Source organism: Apteryx rowi, unplaced genomic scaffold, assembly GCF_003343035.1.
Source record: "Apteryx rowi isolate R43461 unplaced genomic scaffold, aptRow1 scaffold_110, whole genome shotgun sequence".
Taxonomy (NCBI): Eukaryota; Metazoa; Chordata; class Aves; order Apterygiformes; family Apterygidae; genus Apteryx; species Apteryx rowi.
The window spans coordinates 60173-73010 of NW_020447309.1; the positions used below are offsets into that span (position 1 = coordinate 60173).

At 37.8% G+C, this 12838-nt stretch overlaps 1 protein-coding gene across 1 annotated transcript in view; it reads left to right on the forward strand.

Moving 5' to 3' along the window:
- Positions 1-12838, forward strand: part of TTN (titin) — a gene marked incomplete at its 5' end in the record, with an annotated part of 127906 nt that overhangs the window by 59148 nt on the left and 55920 nt on the right. Inside the window, 23 exons of the mRNA XM_026075142.1 lie at positions 1-149; positions 242-274; positions 365-494; positions 595-894; positions 982-1299; positions 1392-1688; positions 1793-2092; positions 2786-3100; positions 3197-3345; positions 4203-4353; positions 4447-4728; positions 4819-5121; positions 5209-5511; positions 5629-5910; positions 6363-6662; positions 6747-7049; positions 7150-7458; positions 7543-7824; positions 8070-8369; positions 8485-8778; positions 8886-11852; positions 11956-12276; positions 12390-12674. Of these exons, the coding sequence (XP_025930927.1) occupies positions 1-149; positions 242-274; positions 365-494; positions 595-894; positions 982-1299; positions 1392-1688; positions 1793-2092; positions 2786-3100; positions 3197-3345; positions 4203-4353; positions 4447-4728; positions 4819-5121; positions 5209-5511; positions 5629-5910; positions 6363-6662; positions 6747-7049; positions 7150-7458; positions 7543-7824; positions 8070-8369; positions 8485-8778; positions 8886-11852; positions 11956-12276; positions 12390-12674 (8673 nt within the window). The remainder of the gene's footprint in view (positions 150-241; positions 275-364; positions 495-594; positions 895-981; positions 1300-1391; positions 1689-1792; positions 2093-2785; positions 3101-3196; positions 3346-4202; positions 4354-4446; positions 4729-4818; positions 5122-5208; positions 5512-5628; positions 5911-6362; positions 6663-6746; positions 7050-7149; positions 7459-7542; positions 7825-8069; positions 8370-8484; positions 8779-8885; positions 11853-11955; positions 12277-12389; positions 12675-12838) is intronic.

Here is a 12838-nt window from a genome sequence, read left to right on the forward strand (position 1 = left end):
AGGAACCAGAAATCTTCCTTGACATTGGAGCACAGGATCTTCTCTCTTGTCGTGCTGGCACAACAATTAAAATCCCAGCTGTTATCAAGGGTCGTCCAGTTCCAAAAACATTTTGGGAGTTTGAAGGAAAAGCAAAGACAACAGCAAAGGTTAATAAAAGAAAAAGCTTTTTTTTCTATATCTATTTCTAGCTATTTAAGTTTATCCCCTTTATATTTACTTTATTTCCCTTTATTTATAGGAGGGAGGTCATAATATACCTGAAGAAGCTCAGGTAAAGAAAATAATTTTTGTATTGTTACATTTTTCATATGTAAATAATTAAAGTTGATCTGTAACTTCTCTATCTTTCTATAATGCACAGGTGGAAGCAACTGATACACGTTCAGTGATTACCATCCCTGAGTGCAACAGAAGTCATTCTGGACGATACAGTATTACAGCAAAGAACAAAGCAGGACAAAAAACTGTTCACATCAGAGTCAATGTCCTTGGTATGACTTACACATATTGAAGTGTTCAAATAAGAGTTTTTATTCTTATTTTTCTATATATTTATGTAAAATTGTTTCTGCTGTGTTTTTACCTTAATAGATGTGCCGGGTCCACCAAAAGACCTAAAAGTAAGTGATATCACAAGAGGAAGTTGTAAACTTTCTTGGAAGATGCCAGATGATGATGGTGGAGATAGAATCAGAGGCTATGTTATAGAAAAAAGAACAATTGATGGGAAAGCCTGGACAAAAGTCAATGCAAACTGTGGAAGCACTTCCTTTGTTGTACCTGATCTAATATCTGGCCAAGAGTATTTCTTCCGGGTACGTGCAGAAAACCGTTTTGGTGTTGGCCCTCCTGCAGAAACTATCCAACGGACCACGGCCAGGGATCCAATCCGTAAGTGAAATAAAACTGACTTGATTCCTTCAAAACCAGATAGTGCTGTACAATGGATTTATTCACATTTCTGTTTCCTTTTTAAAGATCCTCCTGATCCACCTATTAAGCTAAAGATTGGCCTTGTAACCAAGAACACGGTGAGCTTAACATGGAAACCACCAAAGAATGATGGTGGAGCTCCTGTTACACATTATAATGTTGAATGTCTCCGCTGGGATCGTACTGGAGAGGTGAAAGAGACTTGGAAACAATGCAACAGACGTGATGTGGAGGAAACAAAGTTTACTGTTGAGGATCTTGTAGAAGGTGGAGAATATGAATTCAGGGTCAAAGCTGTAAATATAGCAGGTCCTAGCAGGCCATCAGCCACTGTTGGCCCACTTGTTGTCAAAGACCAGACATGTAAGTACTGATTGATACCAGTAAATACAAATTCCATTCTACAACTATGAAGCATTTTTTATGTTAATTTTTTTTTCAATATTTCATTGTAGGTCCACCATCTATTGAACTCACAGAATTTATGGAGGTTGAAGAAGGAACAGATGTTAACATTGTGGCCAAGATAAAGGGCGTACCATTCCCCACATTAACATGGCTGAAAGCTTCTCCAAAGAAACCAGATGACAAAACACCAGTACTGTATGATCAGCACGTCAACAAGCTCATCAGTGAAGATACTTGCACTTTATTGATTCAGCAGTCTCGCAGAAGTGATACAGGCTTGTATACTATAACTGCTGTAAATAATCTGGGAACTGCTTCCAAGGAGATGAGACTAAATGTGCTGGGTAGATATCAAGAATTTTTATACACTACATATATAGATTATATTCATGTGTTACTTTATTTTAATTGCGTTTGAATTAATTCTTTACAAAAAATTATCTTTTAGGTCGTCCTGGACCTCCAGTGGGACCTATTAAATTTGAATCTATTTTGGCTGATAAGATGACAATATCATGGCTTCCTCCATTAGATGATGGTGGTTCTAAGATTACAAACTATGTTATTGAGAAAAAAGAAGCAAATAGGAGGACATGGGTACCTGTTACTAATGAACCTAAGGAATGCATCTTCACTGTTCCCAAGTTGATGGAAGGCCATGAATATGTGTTCCGCATTATGGCACAAAATAAATATGGTATTGGAGAACCTCTGGATAGTGAACCAGAAACTGCAAGAAATCTTTTCAGTAAGTAGGAATATGCTTTCAAATGATGCAAATTGTTTTCATACTCTTGTACATGTACCACAACTGTTTAATACCACTACTGCTTTTCTCTCTTCACTTCAGTAAATTCTCTAGAATGCTTTGAAGAATTTTAGCATTAGTAGTTAGTTCTTTAAAGCACTCAGAGTGCTTAAAATATTTTTCTTTCTCCTTGTTATAAATTAAAATATAATCTCCAGCTTTTTAAGGTTGGAATACATAGATAGGAATTAATCTGATAAGATTTGGCTCATTCTGTTATAGCTGAGACATTATTGACCTTATAGCTCTGGAAGAGTCAATTTGCTGTCTTCAATTTTGGAAGAAGATAAGGGCAATTAAAGAAATTAGCATTTTTATGTAAAGTCTGACAAGAGAAAATCATTCCTAAAACATGGAAGTTTAGCCTGGGCACTGAAAAAAGGTACTGATCCAGGAAGGCAAGAAAAATTAATTCTTGACAGTTGTTGTTTAAGGGGCAGATATTTTATGTTGCACAGAGGTATATGTACCAGAGGAGGGATGGCAAAGTGAAAGAGGGAAGGAGTCTCATGCAGATGGCTGATCACCTTATCGAACTGTGATCATGTGTTTGCATAGTCCTGTTTTGTACTCTAGCTGTCTCCACCTTCCTTTGGCATTTTTACAAGCTGTGTGTAAATTTTTTTTACCCAGCTGTTCCTGGACCATGTGACAAGCCAACAGTTAGCAGTATAACACGTGACTCCATGACTGTAAACTGGGAAGAACCAGAATATGATGGTGGCTCCCCTGTAACTGGTTACTGGTTGGAGCGCAAAGAAACTACTGGAAAGAGATGGACCAGGGTTAACCGTGATCCTATCAAACCTATGACACTAGGTGTTTCATACAAAGTTACAGGTCTTATTGAAGGCTCTGAATATCAATTCCGTGTATCAGCTATTAATGCAGCTGGTGTTGGTCCACCAAGCATGCCATCTGATCCAGCAATTGCCAGAGATCCTATTGGTAAATATCTTAGGTTCCTATTTTTGAAATTGAAAATGTTCTAATGAAAACATAGAATATATTGTTATGCTGTAATGATGTGATGATATTTTCCAGCCCCACCTGGCCCTCCTATTCCAAAAGTTACTGACTGGACAAAGTCTTCTGTAGACTTGGAGTGGACTCCACCACTAAAGGATGGTGGTTCTAGGATCACTGGCTACATTGTTGAGTATAAAGAGGAAGGAAAGGAAGAATGGGAAAGGGTAGGTGGAATATTATAATAGAATCTGCATTTCTTCTCTCTGTGTCTCTATCTAAAGAAATTCCATCAGAAAATATATTTTCTACAAATTTTCATTATGCAAGGTATTTTCTATACATTAATGTTTTTGCACAATACTTATCTTCATATATTTAAAATATAAGACCAAATTTAACAGTAAGTAATTGAGTGCCAAGTTAACATTGCAGTTTCCTAAACTTAGAATTTTTAAATTCTGTATTTAAAGATGTGACGAAGTATGTAGGTAATCAGTGATAAAAGAACAGAAGACAAGAACAAGTTAGAACTGGCATAAAAGTAAGGAGTCACATTGCTATAAGGCTGTGCCAAATTATTTGCAACTAATACATCCCTACATTTTCCTACTTTTTTCAGTAGGAAAATTTAACTGATGCATACCCTGGCCATTTTGTGCATCTCTACAAACATTTGGTGCATTCTAAGTAATACCTAAATTTGTTGCACAATTTCCAGGTAAACAGGCTCCATACAGGGGGTCTAGAAAGGACCAAACAATCCATTTTATCCCCACTCTCACTTATATGAACTTATTTGTACAGTAACAGATGCCATTCTTCTGAGACCACAGACTACTGTAGCCTCTGTACCTGCTACAATTATCAAAAAAGAGAATCTTCAGAAGAGTAGCTTGGATGTCCCTATCCTGTATTTCTTTACACAGTCCCTGAACACTTCTATGTGAACTAGATCTCTTTATGCTTAAGAGCATTGTGTGCTTGTAAATGTCCAATAGTATCTGATCTAAGATTTGTTCCAAACATCACAAAGAAATTGATGATACCTTGATGTTGCCTGATGTTATAATATTTTTTCTAGGTGAAAGATAAAGAAATTAGAGGAACCAAGTTTGTTGTGGCAGGATTAAAAGAAGGATGTTTCTACAAATTTAGAGTTAGAGCAGTGAATGTTGCTGGCATAGGAGAGCCTGGAGAAGTTACAGACATTATTGAAATGAAGGACAGACTTGGTATTTATTATTTACATTTACATTTTTATTATTTCTAAGTCAGCTTGGAAAAAAGAAGGAAATTCATTGCAATATTTTGTTTACCTCTCACAGTGGCTCCTGATATTAATTTGGATGCAAGTGTCAGGGACAGAATTGTTGTTCATGCTGGAGGAGTAATTCGGATCATAGCATATGTCTCAGGAAAACCAGCTCCAACAGTCACTTGGAGCAGGGATGACAGAGCTTTACCAGAAGAAGCTAAAATTGAAGAAACAGCTATCAGTTCTTCTTTGGTCATCAAGAATTGCAAACGGAGCCACCAGGGTGTATACACTCTTCTTGCTAAAAATGCAGGTGGAGAACGGAAGAAGACCATTATTGTTGATGTGCTAGGTAAATAGTAACTTCAGTGCTTGTGAACAAATAGAGTTTTATAACATTCAGCATGTATACTTAAACATTTCATTTCTTTGTTGCTTTTAGATGTGCCGGGCCCTGTTGGCATGCCATTCCTTACTGAGAACCTAACCGGTGACTCTTGCAAATTGACATGGTTTACTCCAGAAGATGATGGTGGTTCTCCTATTACCAACTATATAATTGAAAAACGTGAATCTGACCATAGAGCTTGGACTCCAGTAACCTGTACAGTTACAAGACAGAATGCTACTGTTCAGGGACTCACTGAAGGGAAAGCCTACTTTTTCCGAATTGCAGCTGAGAATATAATTGGCATGGGTCCATTCACAGAGACACCAAAAGAGCTTGTCATCAGAGATCCAATAAGTAAGTATATTTTGGGGGTTGGATTGTTGTCACATGAGACAAATCTGTATAAAAATGCACTTACTGTATTTTTGTGTTTTTTCACAGCTGTTCCTGACCGTCCAGAAGACCTGGAGGTAAAAGCAGTTACCAAGAACTCTGTTACATTGACTTGGAACCCTCCAAAATATAATGGAGGATCGGACATCACCATGTATGTTCTAGAAAGCCGTCTCATTGGAAAAGAGAAATTCCACAGAGTTACAAAGGAGAAAATGCTTGATAGGCAATATACTATAGAAGGCTTGAAAGAGGGTGACACCTATGAGTATCGTGTGAGTGCTTGCAATATTGTGGGGCAAGGCAAGCCATCATTTTGCACAAAACCAATCACATGCAAGGATGAAATTGGTATGTATCTTTTTCAAATTTATTTTGAAAATAGTGACACATTTAGTGATTTCTTACTTTTTCTTACTACTATTGCTGACATTTTGGGGCACTGCACTTTTTAATTTTATCTTTCAGCTCCTCCGACACTTGACCTTGACTTTAGAGACAAGCTTATTGTTCGGGTTGGTGAAGCTTTCAGCCTGACTGGACGTTATTCAGGCAAGCCTGCACCAAAGGTTACTTGGCTAAAGGATGATATTGTTGTGCAAGAAAATGATCGTACAAAGATCAAGACAACTCCTACAACTCTTTGCTTGGGGATACTGAAATCTGTCCGTGAAGACTCAGGCAAATACTGTGTTACTGTAGAGAACAGCACGGGTTCAAGAAAAGGATTCTGTCAAGTTAATGTTGTTGGTAGGTTTTACTGATTGATTTGATTTGTCTTTATTTTTTAATAGAGATTAGAATTCATTGAATTATATAAATGTAAAAATTAAAATGTTTTATTTATAACAATATTTTGATTTACTGCCCTCTTTTTTATGCTGAAATACTATTTATTGATTTTGAGTACTTAGTTAACTTCTGGCTTAGTTTATTCACCATGAATAATTTAATGTTTTCACATTCAGAGAATGTCAACAGCATAGAAAATGTCAATCACCAGACATGTTATAAGCATTAATTAATTAAATCCAGTGAGCCAAACAAGTACTAAAGAGGAATAGATGTCTCGATTCCTTACATAAAATGATGAGGTCATGTTTCTAATTGCATGATATATTTACTGTATTGACACTGTTTAATCTATATCATTATTTGAAGCTCATATAAAAGAATGGATTTGATTCTTTTTTCTTTAATAGATCGCCCATCGCCCCCAGTAGGCCCCATTATATTTGATGAAGTTCATAAAAATTATATGGTAGTTTCCTGGAAACCTCCATTAGATGACGGAGGCAGTGAAATTACAAATTACATCATTGAGAAGAAGGATGCACACAGGGACCTGTGGATGCCAGTTACATCTGCTACAGTTAAGACAACATGCAAAATTCCTAAGCTGCTTGAAGGAAGAGAATATCAAGTTCGAATTTATGCTGAAAATCTTTATGGCATAAGTGATCCTCTCATCTCTGATGAGATGAAAGCCAAGGACCGTTTCAGTACGTCATTCCTTTGCTATTTTACTTTAATACTTTAATCTTTACTCCATCTGTTATCGTTATGAACTCATTAATTTTTTTCAGGTGTTCCTGATGCACCTGAGCAACCAATCATTAAGGATGTTACCAAAGACTCTGCTGTGGTGGTTTGGAACAAACCATATGATGGAGGCAAGCCAATAACAACCTATATTGTAGAAAAGAAGGAAACAATGGCAACTAGATGGGTCAGAGTTACCAAAGATCCGATTTTCCCCAGTACTCAGTTCAAAGTACCTGACCTCCTTGAAGGCTGTGAATATGAATTCCGGGTTTCAGCAGAAAACGAAATTGGTGTTGGTGATCCTAGTCCACCATCAAAGCCAATTTTTGCTAGAGATCCAATTGGTAAAGTATTAAATTTTCTCATTCAAATTTTAATGTGCTCTTCATTTCAGTTACAAATCAATTTTAATGGTTTCCTTTTTTCATTTTTTTTTTTTAACAGCAAAGCCAAGTCCACCTATTAACCCAGAAGCAGTAGATAAAACAAAAAATTCAGTTGATTTGTCCTGGCAACCACCACGCCATGATGGTAACGGCAAGATAATTGGCTACCTTGTTGAGTATCAGAAAGTTGGAGATGAAGACTGGAAAAAGGCTAATCTAACAGCAGATTCTTGTCCTGAAACAAAATATAAAGTCACTGGTCTTACTGAGGGTTTGACCTATAAGTTCAGGGTCAAGGCAGTCAATGCAGCAGGTGAATCAGAACCAGCCTATGTTCCTGATCCAGTAGAAGTAAAGGACAGACTTGGTGAGTATAATAAAATCATGTAAGTTTACTTAAGAGAAGATTTTTTTTTTCTTATTTTCTAAAAACCCATAATTTTGATTCCAGAACCTCCTGAGCTGATACTTGATGCTAATATGGCCAGAGAACAACACRTAAAAGCTGGAGATACCCTGAGACTCAGTGCTGTGATTAAAGGTGTTCCATTCCCAAAAGTTTCTTGGAAGAAAGAAGATCATGAGGTCTCACCAAAAGCTGATATTGAGGTTACAGGAGTTGGCAGTAAGCTTGAAATTCGTAACACTGTCCATGAAGATGGTGGAATTTATTCCCTGACTGTTGAAAATCCAGCTGGATCAAAGACCGTTTCAGTAAAAGTTGTTGTCTTAGGTAATCTTTTTGGTGTTCCTTCTATACTGCATGTTTCTCATTATTTAATTAGAGATTAAGAAAAAAAGGAATGCCTGGAAAATATTAATAAACCGAGATATAAGAAATCACAAAATATGCAGTCTATGTAGAAAAAGGACTAAAAATGATAAAAAAATACATTAATTCTCTTGAAAAYTGCTCAGTTTTGTAAAATATGCTTTTGTTATCAAATACATAATAGATTTATTTTTTGACAATATTAGATAAGCCTGGTCCACCCAGAAATCTTCAGATCAGTGAAGTTAGAAGTGATTCTTGCTACCTCACTTGGAAGGAGCCAGAAGATGATGGTGGTTCTGTCATTACCAACTATGTGGTGGAAAGAAAAGACGTAGCTTCTGCACAGTGGGTACCCATCTCATCATCCTCCAAGAAACGCAGTCACATGGCTAAATACCTGATGGAAGGCACTCAGTATCTCTTCCGAGTTGCAGCTGAGAATCAGTTTGGTAGAGGTCCATATGTGGAAACTCTCAAGCCAATTAAAGCTATAGATCCACTGCGTAAGTTCAGTTATATGATTCACTTTGTCGATCTTGTTGGTACCCATGTGCTCATGGTACTCTGATACCATAGACTGGCCATCTTAGTAACCACTTTGTTTTTACATTTTAAAAGATCCTCCAGGGCCACCGAAGAACCTGCATCATGTAGATGTTGACAAGACTGAAGTTTCCCTTGTTTGGAATAGACCAGATCGTGATGGTGGTGCTGAGATAACTGGATATTTGGTGGAATATCAAGAAGATGGTGCAGAGGAGTGGACTAAGTTCCAGACAGTCCCCATGCTAGACTGTGTTGTTACAGGCCTACAAAAAGGAAAGATTTACAAATTCCGTGTGAAAGCTCAAAATATTGTCGGTCTTAGTCTTCCAGATACAACTATACCAATAGAGTGTCAAGAAAAACTAGGTAACTTTTAGTTTCTCATGTTGTTTCACTGATTTTTTTCTCTTTTTCTTTAAGTAGTCCCCCTGAAAAGCATACGGTAATTTCTCTCTATTTTTCTGTAATTTCAGTACCTCCATCTGTGGAACTAGATGTGAAGTTAATTGAAGGTCTTGTTGTTAAAGCTGGTAGTACAGTAAGACTTCCTGCAATTATGAGAGGTGTTCCGGTTCCGACTGCAAAATGGGTTACTGATGGCACTGAAATTAAAACAGAAGGCAGACACAAGATTGAGACTGACAATTATTCAACTGTACTTACCATCAAAGACTGTATAAGAAAAGATACAGGAGAATATCTACTCACAGTATCTAATGCAGCTGGCAGCAAAACTGTTGCTCTACATCTTACAGTTTTGGATGTTCCTGGTCCACCAACTGGTCCTATTAATATTCTTGAAGTAACACCAGAGCATATGGTTATTTCTTGGCGCCCTCCTAAAGATGATGGTGGAAGTCCTATAATAAACTATATTGTTGAGAAGCGTCAATCAAAGAAAGAAACTTGGGGAGTGGTTAGCTCAGGAACAAGTCACACAAAAATTAAGATTCCACGACTGCAGAAAGGCTGTGAATATATTTTCCGTGTTCGAGCAGAAAATAAGATAGGCATTGGTGCACCCCTTGATTCAGAACCAACAGTTGCTAAACATATGTTTGATCCACCATCCCCACCTGGTAAACCAACAGTTTATGATATTACAGAAAATGCTGCAACAGTGTCTTGGACCCTGCCAAGATCTGATGGCGGAACACCAATAACTGGTTATATACTTGAACGTCGGGAAGCATCTGGTAAATGGGTTCGTGTCAATAAGACACCAATACTTGATATGAAGTACAGAGTCACTGGTCTCTTTGAAGGTAACACATATGAATTCAGAGTGTTAGCAGAAAACATGGTGGGCTTAAGCAAACCATCTCCGAGTTCTGATCCAATAAAAGCATCACGTCCTATCACTCCTCCTGGACCACCTATTAATCCAAAATTAAAAGACAAAACCAAAGAAATGGCTGATCTTGTGTGGACAAAGCCCTTCAAAGATGGTGGCAGCCCAATTCTGGGATACATTGTGGAGTGTCAGAAAACTGGAACTACACAGTGGAATAGGATTAATAAAGATGAACTCATTAGACAATGTGCCTTTAGAGTACCTGGGTTAATAGAAGGAAATGAATATAAATTCCGAATAAAAGCTGTCAACATTGTGGGAGAGGGAGAACCAAGAGAACTGGCAGAAACTGTACTTGCAAAGGATATTCTTTCTCCTCCAGAAGTAAGCCTAGATGTGACCTGTCGAGACATAATCACTGTCAGAGTAGGCCAAACAATTCATATTACTGGGAAAGTAAAAGGCAGGCCAGATCCTGACATAACATGGTCTAAGGATGGCAAAGTGCTAGTCCAAGAAAAGCATGTTGAAATAGTTCACGATCTACCTAATGTTGAACTGCAGGTGAAAGAAGCCAAAAGATCTGATCATGGCAAATATATAATAGCAGCTAAGAACAGCTGCGGATATGCTCAAGCTTTTGCCATTGTTAATGTACTAGATAGACCTGGACCATGTCAGAACCTGAAAATAAGCTATGTCACAAAAGATTCTTGTATGATTGCTTGGGAGAATCCAGTGGATAATGGTGGCTCAGAAATTACAAATTATATAGTAGAGTACCGACAACCAAACCAGAGAGGATGGTCAATTGTCTCCTCTGATATCACTAAACGATTAGTAAAGGCAAATCTTATAGAGAACCGTGAATACTTCTTCAGAGTTTGTGCAGAAAACAAAATAGGTCCAGGTCCTTGCATTGAGACCAAGACTCCCATTCTTGCCATCAATCCTATTGACAAGCCTGGAGAGCCAGAAAATCTTCACATTGCAGAGAAAGGAAAGACATTTGTATATCTGAAATGGAGAAGACCAGATTACGATGGTGGAAGCCCCAATTTAAGTTACCATGTTGAAAGAAAACTGAAAGATTCAGATGAATGGGAAAGGGTGCACAAAGGCAGTATTAAGGAAACACACTATATGGTAGATAAATGTGTTGAAAATAAAATTTACCAATTCCGAGTTCAAACCAAGAATGAGGCAGGTGAAAGTGACTGGGTAAGAACAGCTGAAGTTGTTGTAAAAGAAGATCTGCAGAAACCAGTGCTAGACTTGAAGTTAAGTGGGGTGCTGACTGTAAAAGCAGGTGACACAATTAGAATTGAGGCTGGACTTAGAGGAAAACCACAGCCTGAAGTTGTATGGACAAAAGACAAAGATGCCACAGATCTAACCAGATCTCCAAGAGTCAAAATTGAAACAACTTCTGACACATCTAAATTTATTCTCACAAAATCAAAGCGTAGTGATGGTGGGAAATATGTGATTACTGCAACTAATACGGCTGGTAGTTTTGTAGCATATGCTACTGTTATTGTTTTGGATAAACCAGGTCCTGTAAGAAACTTGAAAGTTACTGACATTTCATGTGATAGATGTACTGTTACTTGGGACCCTCCAGAAGATGACGGTGGTTGTGAAATACAAAACTACATCCTAGAAAAATGTGAAAGCAAACGTATGGTTTGGTCTACATACTCTTCTTCTGTCCTAACAAACTATGCAAATGTGACACGCCTCATCGAAGGTAATGAATATATATTCAGAGTCCGTGCAGAGAATAAAATGGGCACTGGTCCACCAACAGAAACACAGCCAATTATTGCAAAAACTAAATATGATAGACCTGGACGCCCCGACCCTCCAGAGGTCACTAGAGTTAGCAAAGAAGAGATGACTGTAGTTTGGAATCCACCAGAGTATGATGGTGGCAAATCAATTACAGGATACATTTTAGAGAAGAAAGAGAAACGATCACTGAGATGGGTTCCTGTTACTAAGACTGCAATCCCAGAGAGACGCAAGAAGGTTACAAATCTCATCCCTGGTCATGAATATCAATTCCGCGTCAGTGCCGAAAATGAAGTTGGACTTGGAGAACCAAGCTTGCCATCAAGACCTGTAGTAGCAAAAGACCCAATAGGTACCATACTGCAGTATTTTACTGTATTTTTTTAATGTTAACTTAACAAATTGCTTAATTGCTCAAATGTATTCTTATTTGTAACCTTTATTGTGTTTTTCAGAACCACCTGGTCCTCCCACAAACCTGAGGGTGRTTGATAGCACAAAGAGCTCCATTACCCTTGGCTGGGGAAAACCAGTGTATGATGGTGGTGCTCCAATTATTGGATATGTTGTGGAAATTAGACCAAAAGTTGAGGGTGCTGATCCTGAAGCAGGATGGAAACGATGTAATGTTGCTGCACAAGTTATTCATACAGAATTTACAGCCACCAGCCTGGATGAGAACCAGTTATATGAGTTCAGAGTTTCTGCCCAAAATCAGGTTGGCCTTGGCCGTCCAGCTGAGCTGAAAGAAGCTGTGTCTCCTAAAGAAATACTTGGTGATTTTTCCCATCTTCTTTATGAGTCTTTACATACAATCTCTATTTACTCTGTTTTTATTTTATTTCATATGCTAAACTTTGCATTTTATTTATTTAATTTTGTCTTTCAGAACCTCCCGAGATTGAGTTGGATGCAAGCATGAGAAAGTTAGTCACAGTCAGAGCAGGATGCCCTATCCGACTTTTTGCTATTATTAGGGGTCGCCCAGCACCAAAAGTCACCTGGAGGAGAATGGTTGTTGATAATGTCATCAGAAAAGGACAAGTTGATCTGGTTGACACTATGGCCTTCTGTGTCATCCCCAATTCAACACGTGATGACTCAGGCAAATATTCATTGACACTTGTTAATGCAGCTGGAGAAAAGGCTGTATTCGTGAACGTCAGAGTCCTAGGTGAGTAACCAGAAAAACACCTGTAGACAATGTTTTAATTATTTTGTCTGTTAATTACAGGAGTTTTTATGATCCCTAGTGCTTACAGTATTTGAGCACAACCGTATCAACTAACGCTAATTCCCCCTGTATAAGAAGCTATTAACCCACTTAAATTTTAACTT